The sequence below is a fragment of the Abrus precatorius genome, unplaced genomic scaffold, assembly GCF_003935025.1.
Source record: "Abrus precatorius isolate BTA unplaced genomic scaffold, Abrus_2018 Scaffold2, whole genome shotgun sequence".
NCBI lineage: Eukaryota > Viridiplantae > Streptophyta > Magnoliopsida > Fabales > Fabaceae > Abrus > Abrus precatorius.
Window position 1 is genome coordinate 35873511 of NW_020874362.1, and position 16499 is coordinate 35890009.

The following is a 16499-nucleotide window of genomic DNA, read 5'->3' on the forward strand; positions in this document are numbered from 1 at the left end:
GAAAGAAATTATAGCCAAAGTTTTATTAACAAGTTAAAAATAATTTTAACATAAGTGCGAATATTAATTATATTTTTAATCTTTGTTATCCTTTTAAGTGAAGTAATAAAACATAAGTGCGAATTTTACTTTCATTACAAAAATGATAATTTGTATTAGGACAACAACCCCCCCTCCCCCCCCCCCCCCCAAAAAAAAAAAAGAAGATAATTTGTAATCTAGTTGTTTTTCTGACAGAAAATCTTATACTATAAATAGTCAACTGCAGATTGAAAAGGATGAACTCAAGTTAGTCTAGTTGACATGGGAGAAAAACATGACGGCATTACTGTGACGTGGGAGAATTTGGAGGCCACAGTTACGAATGGAAAGAGTAGAAAACAAATTCTGCATGGACTAACAGGTTATGCTCAGCCAGGGAAGCTTTTAGCTATAATGGGTCCTTCAGGCTGTGGCAAATCCACACTTCTTGATGCTTTAGCAGGTGAGTTAAGTATTAGTCTACTGCAATTTATATACCAGGAATGCGTAGCAACGGACAAGGGTACTTGCATCCATGTCACTGTACATGTGTATATACGAGTTTCTTGTCTCGAGTTATAATCACTGACTTTTCAACGAACACATGCAAGTATATATGTTCTCTTTTTTAAACCTTTGTAAATTACGTGTGCGCTTTGCTTGTCAGAAAACCAACACTTTCCATGAAATTAGGACGTAGATAAAATAATCTAGAATCAGTTTATATGTGACAGAAAAAGAAAGTATCAGTATTCAGTTTCACTTTTTCTTGAATTCTAAAATAGTATAATCTAATTAGAAGTTTCTTTTTGTTTGCTGTGGTTGGAAGCGATTTATATTATGTAAAAATTTAACATATGATTCAAACTATGTTGCAGGAAGATTGAGATCAAACATAAAGCAAACGGGGAAGATCTTAATCAATGGCCGCAAACAAGAACTGGCATATGGAACATCAGTAAGAGAAAATTCCATAAAGCTCTACAAGTCCTAAAAACAATGTAGCATTTTTTTTAGTAGATGAAAGAATAATTGTAAAAAAGTTTTATTAACCTCTCCCATTCATACGTGAAATCAGGGCTATGTAACACAAGAAGAAGCTATGTTGTCCACTTTAACTGCTAGAGAAACTTTATACTACTCGGCTCAGCTCCAATTTCCAGATTCAATGTCCATAGCAGAGAAGAAAGAACAAGCAGATATCACACTGAGAGAAATGGGTCTACAAAATGCCATTAACACAAGGGTTGGAGGGTGGAGTTCTAAAGGCCTGAGTGGGGGACAAAAGAGGAGACTTAGCATTTGCATTGAGATTCTAACACGCCCAAAACTTCTCTTCCTTGATGAACCAACTAGTGGACTTGATAGTGCAGCCTCTTATTATGTTATGAGTAAAATTGCAAGTCTAAATCAAAGAGATGGAATTCAAAGGACTATTGTTGCTTCCATTCATCAACCCAGCAGTGAAGTTTTTGAACTTTTCCATGATCTTTTCCTTCTGTCTTCTGGGGAGACAGTATATTTTGGTCCTGCGTCTGATGCAAATCAGGTTAGGAACTAAAACACTTATTTAAAAAAAAAAAAAAAAAACGGATATTGTTGACTTTAAGTTGATCGGATACATAGTGATACACTTCATTTCCAGTGCAGTTTTTTGCTTCAAATAGCTTTCCTTGCCCACCTCTCCATAATCCTTCCGATCATTACTTAAGGATCATAAACAAAGATTTCAATCAGGTGTGTATGCAATTTAACTCTTGCTGGAGTTTATTTGGAATCTTTGAAACATAATTGATATGTTTTCAGGATGCTGAAGAAGGCTTTGGTAATGGAGTAACTGCTGAATTAGCAATTAATACCCTTGTAAATTCTTATAAATCGTCTGATATTAGAAATCAAGTTCAACTTGAAGTGGCAAAAATAAGTGAAAGCGTAAGTTGAATTTCATGTAGCATTATTTTCATTACTATATAACACTATAAATAATACCCTTTATCCAAATCAATTATGACTTATGAAGTACCATTTATATGAATGATTAACTTTGGGACGTGTTTATTAGGATTCCGGTGCAAACGGTAAGAAGAAGATCCACGCTGCGTTCCTCACTCAGTGCCTCGTTCTTACGAAAAGATCTTCACTCCAAATCTATCGTGACATAAGCAATTATTGGTTACGTCTTGTTGTCTTTATGGCAATAGCTGCAAGCGTGGGCTCTATCTTCTATCACGTAGGCCTAAGCATGGAATCGATACAGGTAAAATTACAGTAAAATCTTATTTTCATTCTTTAAAAATATATTATTTCATCTATTTAATTTTCAAAACTAACAATGTTTAATTTTTTAAAACTTTTGTTGCCAAGTTCTTAATTTTAGTTTAATATTTATAACTTTAAAATCTTTATAATGATAAAAGAAGATACATGGAATGCACAAATTGATTGAGTTAAAATAATGTGATTTTGTCTATCTTGCATATTACTACTTGTGCACACATATATTCTAGTCTTTTAAAATACGTGTATACTTTAGTTTTTAAAATAAAATTTGACAAACTAGATTTCTTATTTCACTCAGCGTTAAGTTAGATATGTTGTATTATTATTTAATCTACTTTTAAAAGTTAATGTTATTAAATTAAAATAAATTATGGAATGTACTTTTTGTGTATGTAAATATAGTTTTCCTGCAATTTTTTTATGGCTAACGTGAACAATATCCTCACGGATGCTACAGGACAGAGGATCGCTGCTTTGCTTTTTTATTTCAGTTCTGGCTTTCATGACACTCGTTGGTGGATTCTCTCCATTAATCGAGGAAATGAAGGTAAAATTGTTATGTGTTGAAGGGTGAATTTTTAAGTAAATAAATAAATTTAGAATAATTTGAGATTAAATTTGAAATCTTATAAGTTTTTTTTAATAGTGTATGTTCTTAATAAAATGAATAAATTAATGTAAAAAAAAGTAAAATAAAAATAGAATAGGCAAAAGAAGAAGAGTTAAGAATAAATATTAAAATAAAGCAATGTAAGATTGAAATAAACAAGTAAACTGATTAAAATTAAATTACAAAATATGAAACGTACATCTTTTGAACAACAATAAACACATAATTGTTATCTATTGTTTGTCGAGTTTAACTAATGGAAAATTTTGACGATGTAAAAATTTTGAGTTCAAGTGTTTGCGTGTAAAAATTATTCTCAAAACTATATTTTGATATACTATCTATCATATATTATTCATTATCTTTGTTATGTATTTTCATCTATAATTGTTAATAATTATTCTTGATGCAGTGACAATTTGACACAATTTTTTTTTTTATCTTTTTTGAAGTTTTTGTATTTGAGATTTTTTATTTAAAAATAACTTGTTCAAATTTTGATAAAGTAATTTTCAATTAATTCTTGATCAAAGTTAATAAAGACAATATTTTCTAAAACTATCTCAAAATATCTTTTTTTAACTAAATTTTGACACACTTGTACCTTTGTAATTTTACCTACAAATCACTCATGAACTTGCCAAAACTTGTTGAAATATCATTTTTGATTAAAAACCTATGTTTTCCTAATCAAAATTCACTTATAAAAAATAATTAAAAATATTTCTTCATTTTGACTAAAAATTTCATCTCTCTTCATTTCGACAAAAACTTTTTTTGTCTACAATTTATCCAAAAACTCGTCAAAAAAATCACTTCCTTTTTTACTAGAAATAATGTTTCTTTAACCATCATTTCATATAAATTTGTAAAATATGTTAATTTTTTTTTACCAAAAATATGTTTCTTAAGTCATTAATTTCTTATAAAACTCATTAAAATATCTCTTCATTTTAACTAAAAAATTATAATTTTTATTGATCATAATTGATAAAAACTTGTTAAAAAAGTCACTTTTTTATTAAACAAAATTGTTTTTTTACCATATTTTTTAAAGAAATTTGTCCAAATGTCATTTTTTTATTAAAATTTTACTAAGACTATGTTAAGAATTTTTTTTATCAAAGTATCTATTTCAACTAGAAATTAAGGCCACAAAATCAATTAGTTTAACATAAAATTTTTTAAGAACAAAATAATAAACCTTGACCATTATAGATTATCTTTTAAAGCAATTGAGTAAAAATTTGCCATTCCCTTTTTGTCAACTTTTTTGGAGCAACTTTATAATTTAAGAAATGTTTATTTCTCCCAAAAAGTTTCATGAACAAAGTTTCATTGCATTGTACTCGGCACTTTTTTTTTATCCAAGGTAAACTGACATTTTTATTAAAACCAATTAGCAAAGTATATCAAACACTAATAAAAGTATCTTTCACAGTCAAATCATATATGAGAGGAAAAAGTGAAAAACAACTGCCTTCTAATAATGCTTTTATAATTAGAATTTTGAATACAAATTCTTCTCTTGTCAGCTCTGAAGAATTAATTAAGGTATTCTGATTAATGATTAATTGTCTTACTTTTCAACTAAAATTTTCCTTTCATTGTGTCAGGTATTTGAACGAGAGAGATTAAATGGGCACTACGGTATTACAGCTTTTCTCATAGGCAACATATTATCTGCTATTCCCTACATACTAATGATATCTCTTATTCCCGGAATTATAGTTACATACCTTTCTGGATTACACAAAGGACTAGAAAACATTTTATATTTTATTTCTGTTCTATTTGCCATTGTGATGTGGGTTGAGAGTCTTATGATGGTTGTTGGGAGTATCTTTCCAAATTTCGTAATCGGTGTGTTCATTGCTGGTGGAATGGAAGGGCTTATGATTTTAGCAGGTGGATTCTATCGACTACCAAATGATCTTCCTAAGCCATTATGGAAATACCCTTTGTACTATGTTTCTTTCTTAGCATATGCTCTCCAAGGGTTGTTAAAGAACGAATTTGAAGGCTTAACATTTGTTTTGGATCAAGGTGATGGTGCCAAAACCAAGAGTGGTAGAATGATATTGGCTGAGACATGGCACGTGCAAATGGGTTACTCCAAGTGGGTTGATCTTGCTATCATGTTTGGAATGATTGTTCTATATCGTGTTTTGTTCTTGACCATCGTTAAGAGCAAGGAGAAGTTCAAACCTATGCCTGGTGACATTAATGGTGGTCCCCAAGCAAAAGTTTTCAATAGATCCACTCTACCGGAATCTTCGCCAGCCTCTCTTCAGCAAGATATTGACCATTAATTTTTATATTAAGTGGCTAAAATTGGTCAATAAAAGACGAAGTTGGTTAATATTAAGTGTGTCATTACGTGAAGGGTAGGGCCTGATTCAGATAACTAAGGCTCTGATACCATTTTTGGCCGGGAACCTATACCATAATAAAGATATGTTGAATATATATATATATATATATATATATATATATATATATATATATATATATATATATATATATATATATGCGCTTACTAAGCAATAGTTAACCTCGTGTTAATGGTTCTATTAATTGATATTTTTTTTATCAAGTTTATCTAAGACCATGTAATCACAATTAATATGATGTAATAGAATTATTCATTTTCTCTCAAGATTTCCTTTCTTCTTCCCTTTTTCTCTTTGATTTATATCCTGTCATACCCAGATACATTTTGTTGTATGGCTCCTCAATCTATACCTTTACTAGTCGAATTTAAGTCAAATTTGATGACGTAAATTTCTTGAAGAGCACGAAGAAATCCGGTTAGGAATGACTACCTCAATTATGAATAGCATGGCGATTGGCCTCGTGTCTCGACCTATTCTTACCAAGATGGTATTCTCCCATCACATATGAAAAAGACTAGACGCATTTTTTGTGTCTCAAACTTGAGCTAAAATCAACAAGTTGAAATTACAGCTTCACACAATGAAGAAAGGGAATCCAATTAATAAATATCTTATTAAGATCAAGAAAACTATAAATTATCCTGCCTCAAATTGGTGCTTCTATGTCAAAAACCGATCATATTAAAATATTTAGTTCACTTTTAAAAAATAAAGGCTGAAAAACTAGCTATTTTTTGATAAATTTTTCACATAGAAGAATAGGCTAACCCCAAATTCTTGGTAATAGTAAGAGAGGAGGTTGATAAAATTTTACAGAAGATGGATTCACTTGGTGATGGTGAAGACAACCAAGCTTGGAGTCAGAAGAATCTTCAACGTCAGTTACGTGGAAAATTGCGCAACAATTTCATGCAAACTTCATTATCTTGTTAACCTCAACAATGTGATGCTCAGAGCAATACTTCCTCTCCTGTACTTGAATTCTAGTACCATTCATCATCCATCTCACACGTTATGAACATAATTTCAGATTGTAACATTGCATCACATTGACCAACAATTTCCACAATCACGCAGCCGTCGATTCAATTTTCAATTTTGACGACTGAGGTCATCCAATTAATGACATTTGCAAGGGCTACGTAATATTTATTTTGCCATCAATGGTGCGCATTTTATGGCCAGCCTAACCGTCGCCGATCAACGTTATCTGCGGTCAAATTACCGTCAGAAAAGTACATATTATATTATATGTATGTAAGAATATATACATACAATAAAAGTTATTATAATATAAAAAATTTAAAACATTAATAATATCAAATATTATCGAAATATATTTAAGGGTATATAATAAAAATTCATATCGCATAATTCATTTAAAATATGAATATTATTCAACATTATAATTTTTAATTAACAATTTTTTTTAATGTAAGTTCTTAGATAAATTTTGAAAACAGTTAGCTTATCATCACCGGTCAGTCCTCAGCAATAGCGCATTGATAACCTCAGCACCGGCTGTGTGTGTGAGAGAGATATTTAAAGTGTTGGAAATTTTTCTCTAATAATGAAGATGTTAGTGTATTTTGATGATTAAAAACGATTGTTTATAAGATGAATTTCATTTTGTGTTTCATAAGTTTATTAAAATGTTTCAATAAAAATAATTGTAAGATAATTCATAAAAATAAATGGTATAAAAGCAAGTTATGAGAGAACTGACAACTTGTAAAAGAAATATCATATCTACCATTTATCGTAAACCGATAGTTTGGGTTAGAATTAAACAAGAAATTGACCAAATTAATTTCAAAAAGAGTAAAACTATTCACACTCATGGATATTCGTGAGTAAAAATTCAAATATTTACACATATGAATATTTACAAATTTAATTCAACAATTTTTTTACTCACTTTCTACTGAGGCAAGTGAAAATGTTAAGGTATTTGTAAAAATTATTAAAATATTATGATGTATATTCAAATAAATATGTTCTTAACATTACTATTTTACGATAATTTTGATATGTATTTAACTTGATATTATATTCTCATTATTAGAATAAAATATTGTACTATTTTCATAACTTGAGGGCATTATTTTTTTTATTATTTTAATTATAATTATATATATAAATTACTTTACATTAGTTTATTTTTATGATTTTTTTATACTTATTGTAATAAACATTCACAAATATTCATGGATAACTACAAATAATAATGAATATGCTTAACAAATAATCGCATAGGTTGAGTACGAAGCTATTTTTTACTCGCAGTGGGTAGCCTTCCTTTGTTAACATTCTTAAATTATATTTGAATGTAAAATACACAATTTGTATATTCAAGTTGAATAGTAAAATTTTGACTTTTATTAAAGATTAGACGTAAATACTAGCTTAACAATTAATCATTTTTATTTATTAGTAATTGACAATTTTGTTTTAGTCATTTTTTCAGATTTAGAACCCACTTTGGGTTTTTATTTCAATAGAAACCCTTTATTATTATTATTATTATTATTATTATTAGATTCCACGTTCAGGTCAATTTATTTCATAAGGAAATGGGCTCATGGGCCATGGATCCATTACCGTAGCAGACTCTGAAGGTACCACCTCTTAATTAAATTTTGCTTTGGTCATGATTTTGTAACATATTTAATTATATTTTTCAGAAAAATAGCACTCGTATATGATAAGTTCTTAAAAAAATTATTCATATTTTTTCCTGAATATTTCTCAGGATAACTTTTAAAATGCTTATGAGACTAAATTTATAGACATACGATAACAAGACTAGTATTAGTAAAATAATAAATTCCTATAATATATTAATAAAAATTAGCTCAAGTTGTATATAGTTTTTTTTTTTTAAATTACATATGAAAAAAAAGCTATCCCTATAATAATATAAATTTTTTATTTTATATAAAATTGGTTCTTGTCGAAGATATTTATAATTTATATAATAATCACACAAAACACATGAAATAAACTGCTAACGAAGCATAAGTTAAGATTAATTGCATGACTTTATTTTTGGGGATAGAAGTAGAGGTAAGTAGATGTAGTGATTCACCCTATATTGTTGTCTAACTAATTGATAGTAGCTAGATGGATATGAAGAGATTGACCTACATCTTAAATAAGCTCAAAACAATATCAGCTTAAGGATGCGTTTTAAAATAAAATTTATTTAAATGATAATTTATTAAAATAAATTAAAAATCACTTATTTTAATAAACTATATAAAAAATTATTAAAATAAATTAACATCAGCTTACAAAAGTAATAATTTATTTTTATAATATATCTCTTTAAGACAAACCCTAAATCTAACATACATTAATATATGGTGGCGATATTAATTTGAGCCAACCCTCAAGCCAACATATTTAAAATTATGTTTAGTTGGATCTATTAAATTACAAGTTACACAATTTTGTTAATTTAACCGTATTTAGCCAAACAAATTAGAATTGTCGTACTCTTTTATTAACATATTATGGATCAATATTTAATGATAAATGTATTTATGATTTTACTAAACTCATCACAAATATCTTTTATATACCCTTAAAAAGTAGCCTAAAGAATTAAAAGGTTCAAATAATCATAAAAAAAAAAATTAAAATTGACGAAAATCAGTGGGAGGGTTTCATATACAGTACTATATTAGTGTTTATGCTAATTGGCATTTGTCTTTTGAATTCAACTCACTAATAACTAACTGGGGTAAGTTTCTAAATAAGTATTTATTAAAAATCCACTCAATTTTTATAAAAATAAATGAATGTTTATAGAAAATAAAAATATAAGTTGTTTTTAATTTATAATTTTTAAAATTATTTTACAATTTTTTCGCTCCTGTAAATATTTATTAAAGAATTTATCCAAACCAAACTTATATATTAACTACTGAGAAAGTCCAATATGACACTCTATGCACGGGTACCTTGTACCTGCCAACCTTTTACTCTTCCAATAAGAAGCATCAAACTAAGACTCATGCAAAGCGCAACAGGAAATGACAAGATCACACCAACATTACCAAAGTGAAATCTTAATGAAACCAAGGTTTAATTATATATTAATTTTCTTTTTATTGGAATCTGTGTGTATAGGATATGGATTTATTGGGAAAAGATTATAGATAGAAGAACAGTATATAGTGGTCTGAAAGTGTTGGGGTGACCTGTCAACTACGTTTGTTTCTGGGGTGGTTTAGGAGCCACAAGATGTAATGGTGGACTTTGGGTGTGTCCAAGCATTAAGTGTGGACACTACCAACTTCATCTACTATTCACACTCAACATTCAAGACCCCTTTGTTTTTAGGCCTTTTGGCGAGTCTACACAGTGCTGTTTCCGCTTCTTTTAATTAAAAAAATGTGGTTAGGCAAAAGCTTTTTCTTTTGGGACCATAGAAGAAAGTTCCTAATCTGGTAGCTCTTCTGGCTGAAAACTCTCTGGAACTTGCAGAAGTTGTACATGTGCTGTGATCTCATCAGGATCTACCAACTCTTGTCTAAATGTCACCATGCTCTTAAAAGAATGATTTATCTTCACTTTTATATCATTTTGTTTTCTCAAAATTATATATATATATATATGACAATATATTTTATTAAAGTTATCTTTTATATGAAAGTAAAAAAATAATTAAGATTACATGATTATTTAAAAAGTTATGTCATTTTTATATTTTAATTTGTCTGTTTAATCATAAAATTTAATGATTAATATATGTTTTTCTTACTCTTATACGAAAAATGTTCTCATTTAATATGGTTGTAGGTAATGTTTTACCTGATATGATCGTGTAAAAATTTCTTATGCATTGATCTATTTTTACACAATTTGAAATTCATTTTGCATAACTATTTTAAAAGTTTAAAGTCATTCAATGTATTTAAAGAACTTTCTTTTATTGTTTACAGATTATTTCGCGAAAAAACTTTGCACTTGAAATTTTGGACAAAACTCTAACTTACCGCACAAAAGTTTGATCAGAGAAACTTAAATATTATCATATTAATAATAAATTATTACAAAAGCCTAATCAACAAGGGGACTCCCATTTAGTCTAACAATCAACCATATATATATATATATATATGTAAGCGTTAATTAAATCTTAATGCGTATTCAGATTTTGGTCTGTCTATAAAACCCAATTTATCTAATTTTTTTTAATCAAACTTTGAATTGCTCAATGACTGCATGCGTGAAATGCAAGTGTTAGGTGTGTTTTATTTATAGGAGTAGGGGGAAAATGAAATAGACGTGTATTGTGTATTCTTTACTGTGTTCCACTGAGTAATGATACTCTCGATTTCTTATTTATCCTCCACATATAAGTGACTACTTAAAAATGGAACTTCTAAATATTTAATAACATTTTATTGAAAACAAAATATTTATTATATATTTATACATTTAATGTAATGAATATTTTGTTTTTGTAGTGAAAGTTACTGATTTTAAAATACTTAAAATGAATCTTAAAAGTTGTTATTATCAAAATCAGTTTTTGTTTTGTTTTTTCTCCGCATCCATTACTATTTTGGTCTTTATTACTCGTACCAAATACAACAAATAATACACTTGTCTTTTTCCATAAGAACGTGAGCGTTCCTTGATGATACAATATATTCGAATGGGATGTTTTGAAAGATCAAATTTATCACATTTAGTATAGAAACTCCATTTTTCCTTTTTTTTATAGGAACGAGTTGTAATGTTTAAGATTTCAAATACAATTAAAACTTACATTTGGTGGCTCGTATTTGTTTGTCAGTATGTGTATTGGAAGTGTCAACATTTATTTTCTACCTTCCCCTGAATATTCAAGACAAGAATGTGAAGGTTTGATATTAATCAGGCTTCTACAACTTCATATTATTTATGTAAACGTATGAATATTGTATTTGTTGAATGTAGAGACATATCAAATCATATGTATGAGGCTGGCGTCAGGTGTTAATTAGTAATTAGCATGCTTCTTCAAGCTCATTAATCACTCACCTCAAGAGGTCATCAAATTGTTGTATAGTAGTGACCTTTTATATCAATTTTTAATCCATACATAATTATAATAAATTTACCCACATTATTATAACATGTGACTTTGGCTTCCCGCTAATGTAATGGTGTTTTTGTGATACTTTGTACAACATTGGCAAAGATTTTATTGGATTTTTGGTTTCTTTTTTCGGTTCATGTGCGAAGCTCAGTGTTCTGTTCGAGTTGAGTGTAAAATATAATTGATGTTAATAAAATAATACTCTTTTCATGTTTGATAAAATTTAACACATTGTCCAGCAAGAAGTAAATAATATTTTTTCTTTTGTTGAAAATGATTTGGAGGTAGGTACAAGTAGGGTTACAGTAGAATTCCCCACTTCACAAGAGTCTTTTTTTGTCTGACAACTATATTGATTTGTTTCTTTGACTTTATGAACTTTTTTGATCACCAATTTCATATTGACCATCCAAAAGTGTGCTAAAAAAGTGCTCTTTTTCTTTAACAGTTATTCTATATTACAAACCAAACATTTTATATAGCAAGTAGGCTTTGGAAGGTTTGAACAGACCATACTCTTCTACCATCCTAATGCACACCCTCTCACTCTCAGTAGCATAGTCCCAACACACACACACACACACACACACAAAATTCATCATGAGCCTTCCACTTCAACCTCATACTAGTGAATGTGAACCAAACAATATCTCTAAAAATCTGCCACCCCTTTCAGAATTTGAGACCACATTTGATGTGGAAGGGATGAAATCAATCGAAAATGGGAAAGTTGATCATGCAAATGAAGAGAAGGGGGTTTTCTTGACGTGGGAGGACCTGTGGGTGACTGTTTCAAATGAAAGAAAGAATGGAAGGAAGCCAATACTTGAGGGCCTAAAAGGTTATGCCAAACCAGGACAACTCTTGGCTATAATGGGTCCTTCTGGTTGTGGCAAGTCAACACTGCTTGATGCTTTAGCGGGTAATGATATTTAGATGACCATCCAATATGATACTTTGACTTTATAACATGCATTTAACTTCATGGGTTTTATTAATGAAATATGTACATGCAATACATGGGCCTCAAATGATTGGGATTTTTGTTTGTTTTGTACTGTGCTTGCAACTATATATTAATATCACTCAATTAAAGCATATTTCATACAAGCATGCTCATTTTCTTGCCTATGATGACCTTCAAAATCTCACATTCTCTTCCACTTGTGTTTGAGTTCTTTTAAATTATAAAATGCTTTTGCTGGTCAAATTATATTTAGAAATTAGAATGCTGCATAGAAGGGAAACCGTGCTTACCAGTTATCAAAGGGAAAACAAATTCACAAATCATATAGTCTCAGAAAAATTTAAAGGGAAAGAAATAAAATTTGCAAAAATTTTCCAGGGTTACAAGCAGGACAGTTATCAACTTCATAAACATCATAATATCATATACTTCATGTGAAATTGCAGGAAGATTAGGTTCAAGGACAAAGCAAACAGGGAAAATTCTAATCAATGGCAGGAAACAAGCACTAGCTTATGGAGCAACTGTAAGAATATTTTGTAAAGCGTTTGAAGAACCACCCACCCCCTATACACTCACACACAAAGAAACAACACTTTTTCTTTTAATTAGCCATAGAGGAGTCATACAACACTTTTTCTTTTAATTAGCCATAGAGGAGTCATATATATACACAGTCTATTAATCTATCTTCTCCCTCTTACCATTGAAATCAGGCATATGTAACAGAAGATGATACTATTTTGGCAACTCTGACAGTTAAAGAAGCTGTATACTACTCAGCTCACCTTCAATTGCCAGATTCAATGTCCAAGTCAGAAAAACAAGAGAGAGCAGATCTCACAATCAGAGAAATGGGTCTTCAAGATGCTATCAACACAAGGATTGGAGGGTGGGGATCTAAAGGTGTTAGTGGTGGACAAAAAAGGAGAGTTAGCATTTGCATTGAGATCTTAACACATCCCAGGCTTCTCTTCCTTGATGAACCTACTAGTGGACTTGATAGTGCAGCTTCCTATCATGTTATGAGTAGAATATCTAACTTAAACAAAACGGATGGAATTCAAAGGACTATTATTGCATCAATTCATCAGCCAAGTAATGAAATTTTTCAACTTTTCCACAACCTTTGTCTTCTTTCTTCTGGGAAAACAGTTTACTTTGGACCTGTCTCTGCTGCAAATAAGGTTGGAAACTACAACCAGTGTTTGTGTGTCCACACACCAGTTTTTCTTCTTTTTTTTTTTTAATGAAAACAATGACTGATTAACTTCTAATTTTGGCTACAGTTTTTCTCATCAAATGGTTTTCCCTGCCCAAGTCTCCATAGCCCTGCTGATCACTTCGTAAAAACCATTAACAAGGATTTTGAACAGGTAAATACAGACTTGTTTTAGAACTTTGCTAACATTTGGGTGGGTAGGGGAATCACTCTTTGATCTTCAGTGCAAATTACTTCAGTTTTCAGTGGCCTCTATAATGTAACTGATTCACCTCATCATTTGCAGGACCCTGAGAAAGGATTAGCTGGAGGGCTCAGCACTGAAGGATCGATTCATATTCTTGTTAAATCATATGACTCATCTGAGATTCGTCATCAAGTTCAAAGAGAAATTGCTCAAATAAAGAAAAGGGTGAGTCTATTTGCTCCCTTAGAAGGATGGAAAGGGAGGAGAGTAGAGAAAAAATCTTACTAAATTATATAAATAAAGCAAATTCATTTTTTCCTTTTCCTAACCAGGCCCTATCATAACATGAAAATCATAAACATGAAGGAAGCAATTTTTTGTATTGCAAAAGTTTGTATTGTTTGTAGAAAAATTTAATTTAATAAGGATATTCTATACAAAAATGAAATTATGTGAGCTTGGATCATTAAAAGTGATGAACAAATGGATGCAGGACTTGGACCCAGTGGAGAAGAAATGTCATGCTGACTTTCTTACCCAATGCCTCATTCTTACAAGAAGATCTTTCGTGAATATGTATCGTGAAGTAGGCTATTACTGGTTACGCCTTCTTATCTATGGTGCCTTGGCTTTAAGTCTTGGTACCATGTTCTTTGATATTGGTTCAAGCAGTGAATCAATTCAGGTAAGACATAGTGTGAGGCAGAGTATGTGTTATAAATATAATACGAAACTTCAATATAAGCTACTTTATAGTCATGATCCCAAAGAAAAAACTAATTTAAAGCCGAATTTTGATGGTTTCAGGCCAGAGGTTCACTGCTTGTGTTTGTTGTTACATTCCTGACCTTCATAACTGTTGGTGGGTTCCCTTCTTTCGTGGAGGATATGAAGGTAAAGTAGTTTCTCTAAAAAGATTTTTTCACATTGTCACTTCTTAGGGTCTTTGTAATCTTAGCTTTTGAGACACTTGAAAGCCCTCTCTTATAATTTGGATGCCTGATCAATAATATGTCACATTCTTGAATTTTTTAGTGATGTATGTCTTTGATCTTTGATTAGGTTTTTGAACGAGAAAGACTTAATGGGCATTATGGTGTCACTGCATTTACCATTGGCAACACGTTATCTGCTGTTCCATTTCTGTTGTTGATGTCATTGATCCCAGGAGCACTTGTTTATTACCTAGTGGGACTTCAACAAGGGCATGAACAATTTGTGTACTTCATATCTATGCTTTTTATATCTGTCTTCTTGGTTGAGGGTCTTATGATGATTGTTGCAAGTATGGTTCCCAATTTCTTGATGGGTATAATCCTTGGTTCCGGAATTTTGGGCATAATGATGTTAGATGGTGGGTTTTATAGGCTGCCAAGTGATATTCCTAAGCCCTTTTGGAGATACCCTTTGCACTACATTTCCTTCCACAAGTATGCCTACCAAGGACTATTCAAGAATGAGTTTCAAGGTCTAACATTCACTAGCAACCAAGTTGGAGGATCCATGACAATTAGTGGTGAAGATATACTGAAACAAATATGGCAAATGGAAATGAATTATTCAAAGTGGGTGGATTTTGCTATCTTGGTAGGAATGGCAGTGGTATATAGAATTCTATTTTTTGTTATCATCAGGAGCTTTGAGAAGTTGAAACCTATTGTTGCAGCAATTAATTGTCCTCAAGCAAATTTTAGGTTCACTAAAGTGACAAGGAGCAGTGAGATTGATTAGCTTGCATTGCTTGTAACCCAAGGCACAGTAATCATGTTTGAGGTATCCCATAAGAGCTGCAAAATCGGGGTGTGGCAATATGTTATGTACTAAGCATTTTATTATTACCAAGGAATCTAAAGTTTACAAGATGATGGAATTCTGAGTTAAACTTATAATATACATGAAAATTGTATATATTTGTTTGTGATGCCTGTGCTGGCAAAGAAATTGTATTCATGTCGAAGTATATATATATATATATATATTATGGATCTTATTGTGAGATAAATTTTGAGCAATAATTGGCATTGTATGAATCACAAAACAATATAGATAATTACAAAAAAAAAAGGAAGCATTCTTGTATTCCTATGAATGCAAAACTGCGATGATATGGTAAGAAATGGTTATTGTGAAACAAGCTAGAGATATTTCTTCCCAAGCATGAGAAGTAGTAAGGATATAGAACGAGCACTACCCTAAACTTGACATGCATATATCCCACAACAAATTCATTAACAATAGTATTAATCTCGTCATATTTATTTAAGATGAATGTGGCACTGACTAAAGAATTAAAAGATGTAAAAGACGGATGTGGAAATGACCGAAAACTTATGTTGAAGAATAATATTATGCATAAATTATACGAGAATATAATTTACGTAGAATATATAAAATAGATGTAAGCATGTAAATAATATATAAAGTATGAAGAAAATGAGTTACCATTCATATTTCAAAAAAGATAGTCAAAGCTTTGAAGTAACTGATTTTTCATTTATTTTTTACTGTTTAGTTTGGTAAAGTTTTTACTTGTTAATAAGTGAGCATGGTTTGATTTGTAATGATTTATTACGTAACATTGTAGTATTGATTGGAGTATTGTGTTAATATGATTTGATTATTCTTGTAAGTATAGTAGGCTTTCAACTATCCATGATTGTTGTATAAAAGAAAAAGATTAATAAAGTCTAGAAAAGTAAAAAAAAAAAATTCTATTAAAAAA

The 16499-nt window shown here is 30.1% G+C and overlaps 1 protein-coding gene across 1 annotated transcript; it reads left to right on the forward strand.

Annotated features, from left to right (window-relative positions):
- The first annotated feature begins 303 nt into the window (after positions 1-303).
- On the forward strand, positions 304-15571 carry LOC113858440 (ABC transporter G family member 2-like). The gene is given in 16 exon segments (XM_027491102.1): positions 304-484; positions 900-979; positions 1100-1570; positions 1672-1758; positions 1828-1953; positions 2084-2278; positions 2759-2848; positions 4417-5128; positions 12105-12323; positions 12815-12894; positions 13085-13555; positions 13658-13744; positions 13877-14002; positions 14271-14462; positions 14585-14671; positions 14840-15571. Coding segments are annotated over 16 exon segments (3873 nt in total). The 3' UTR covers positions 15509-15571.
- Positions 15572-16499: the final 928 nt, after the last annotated feature.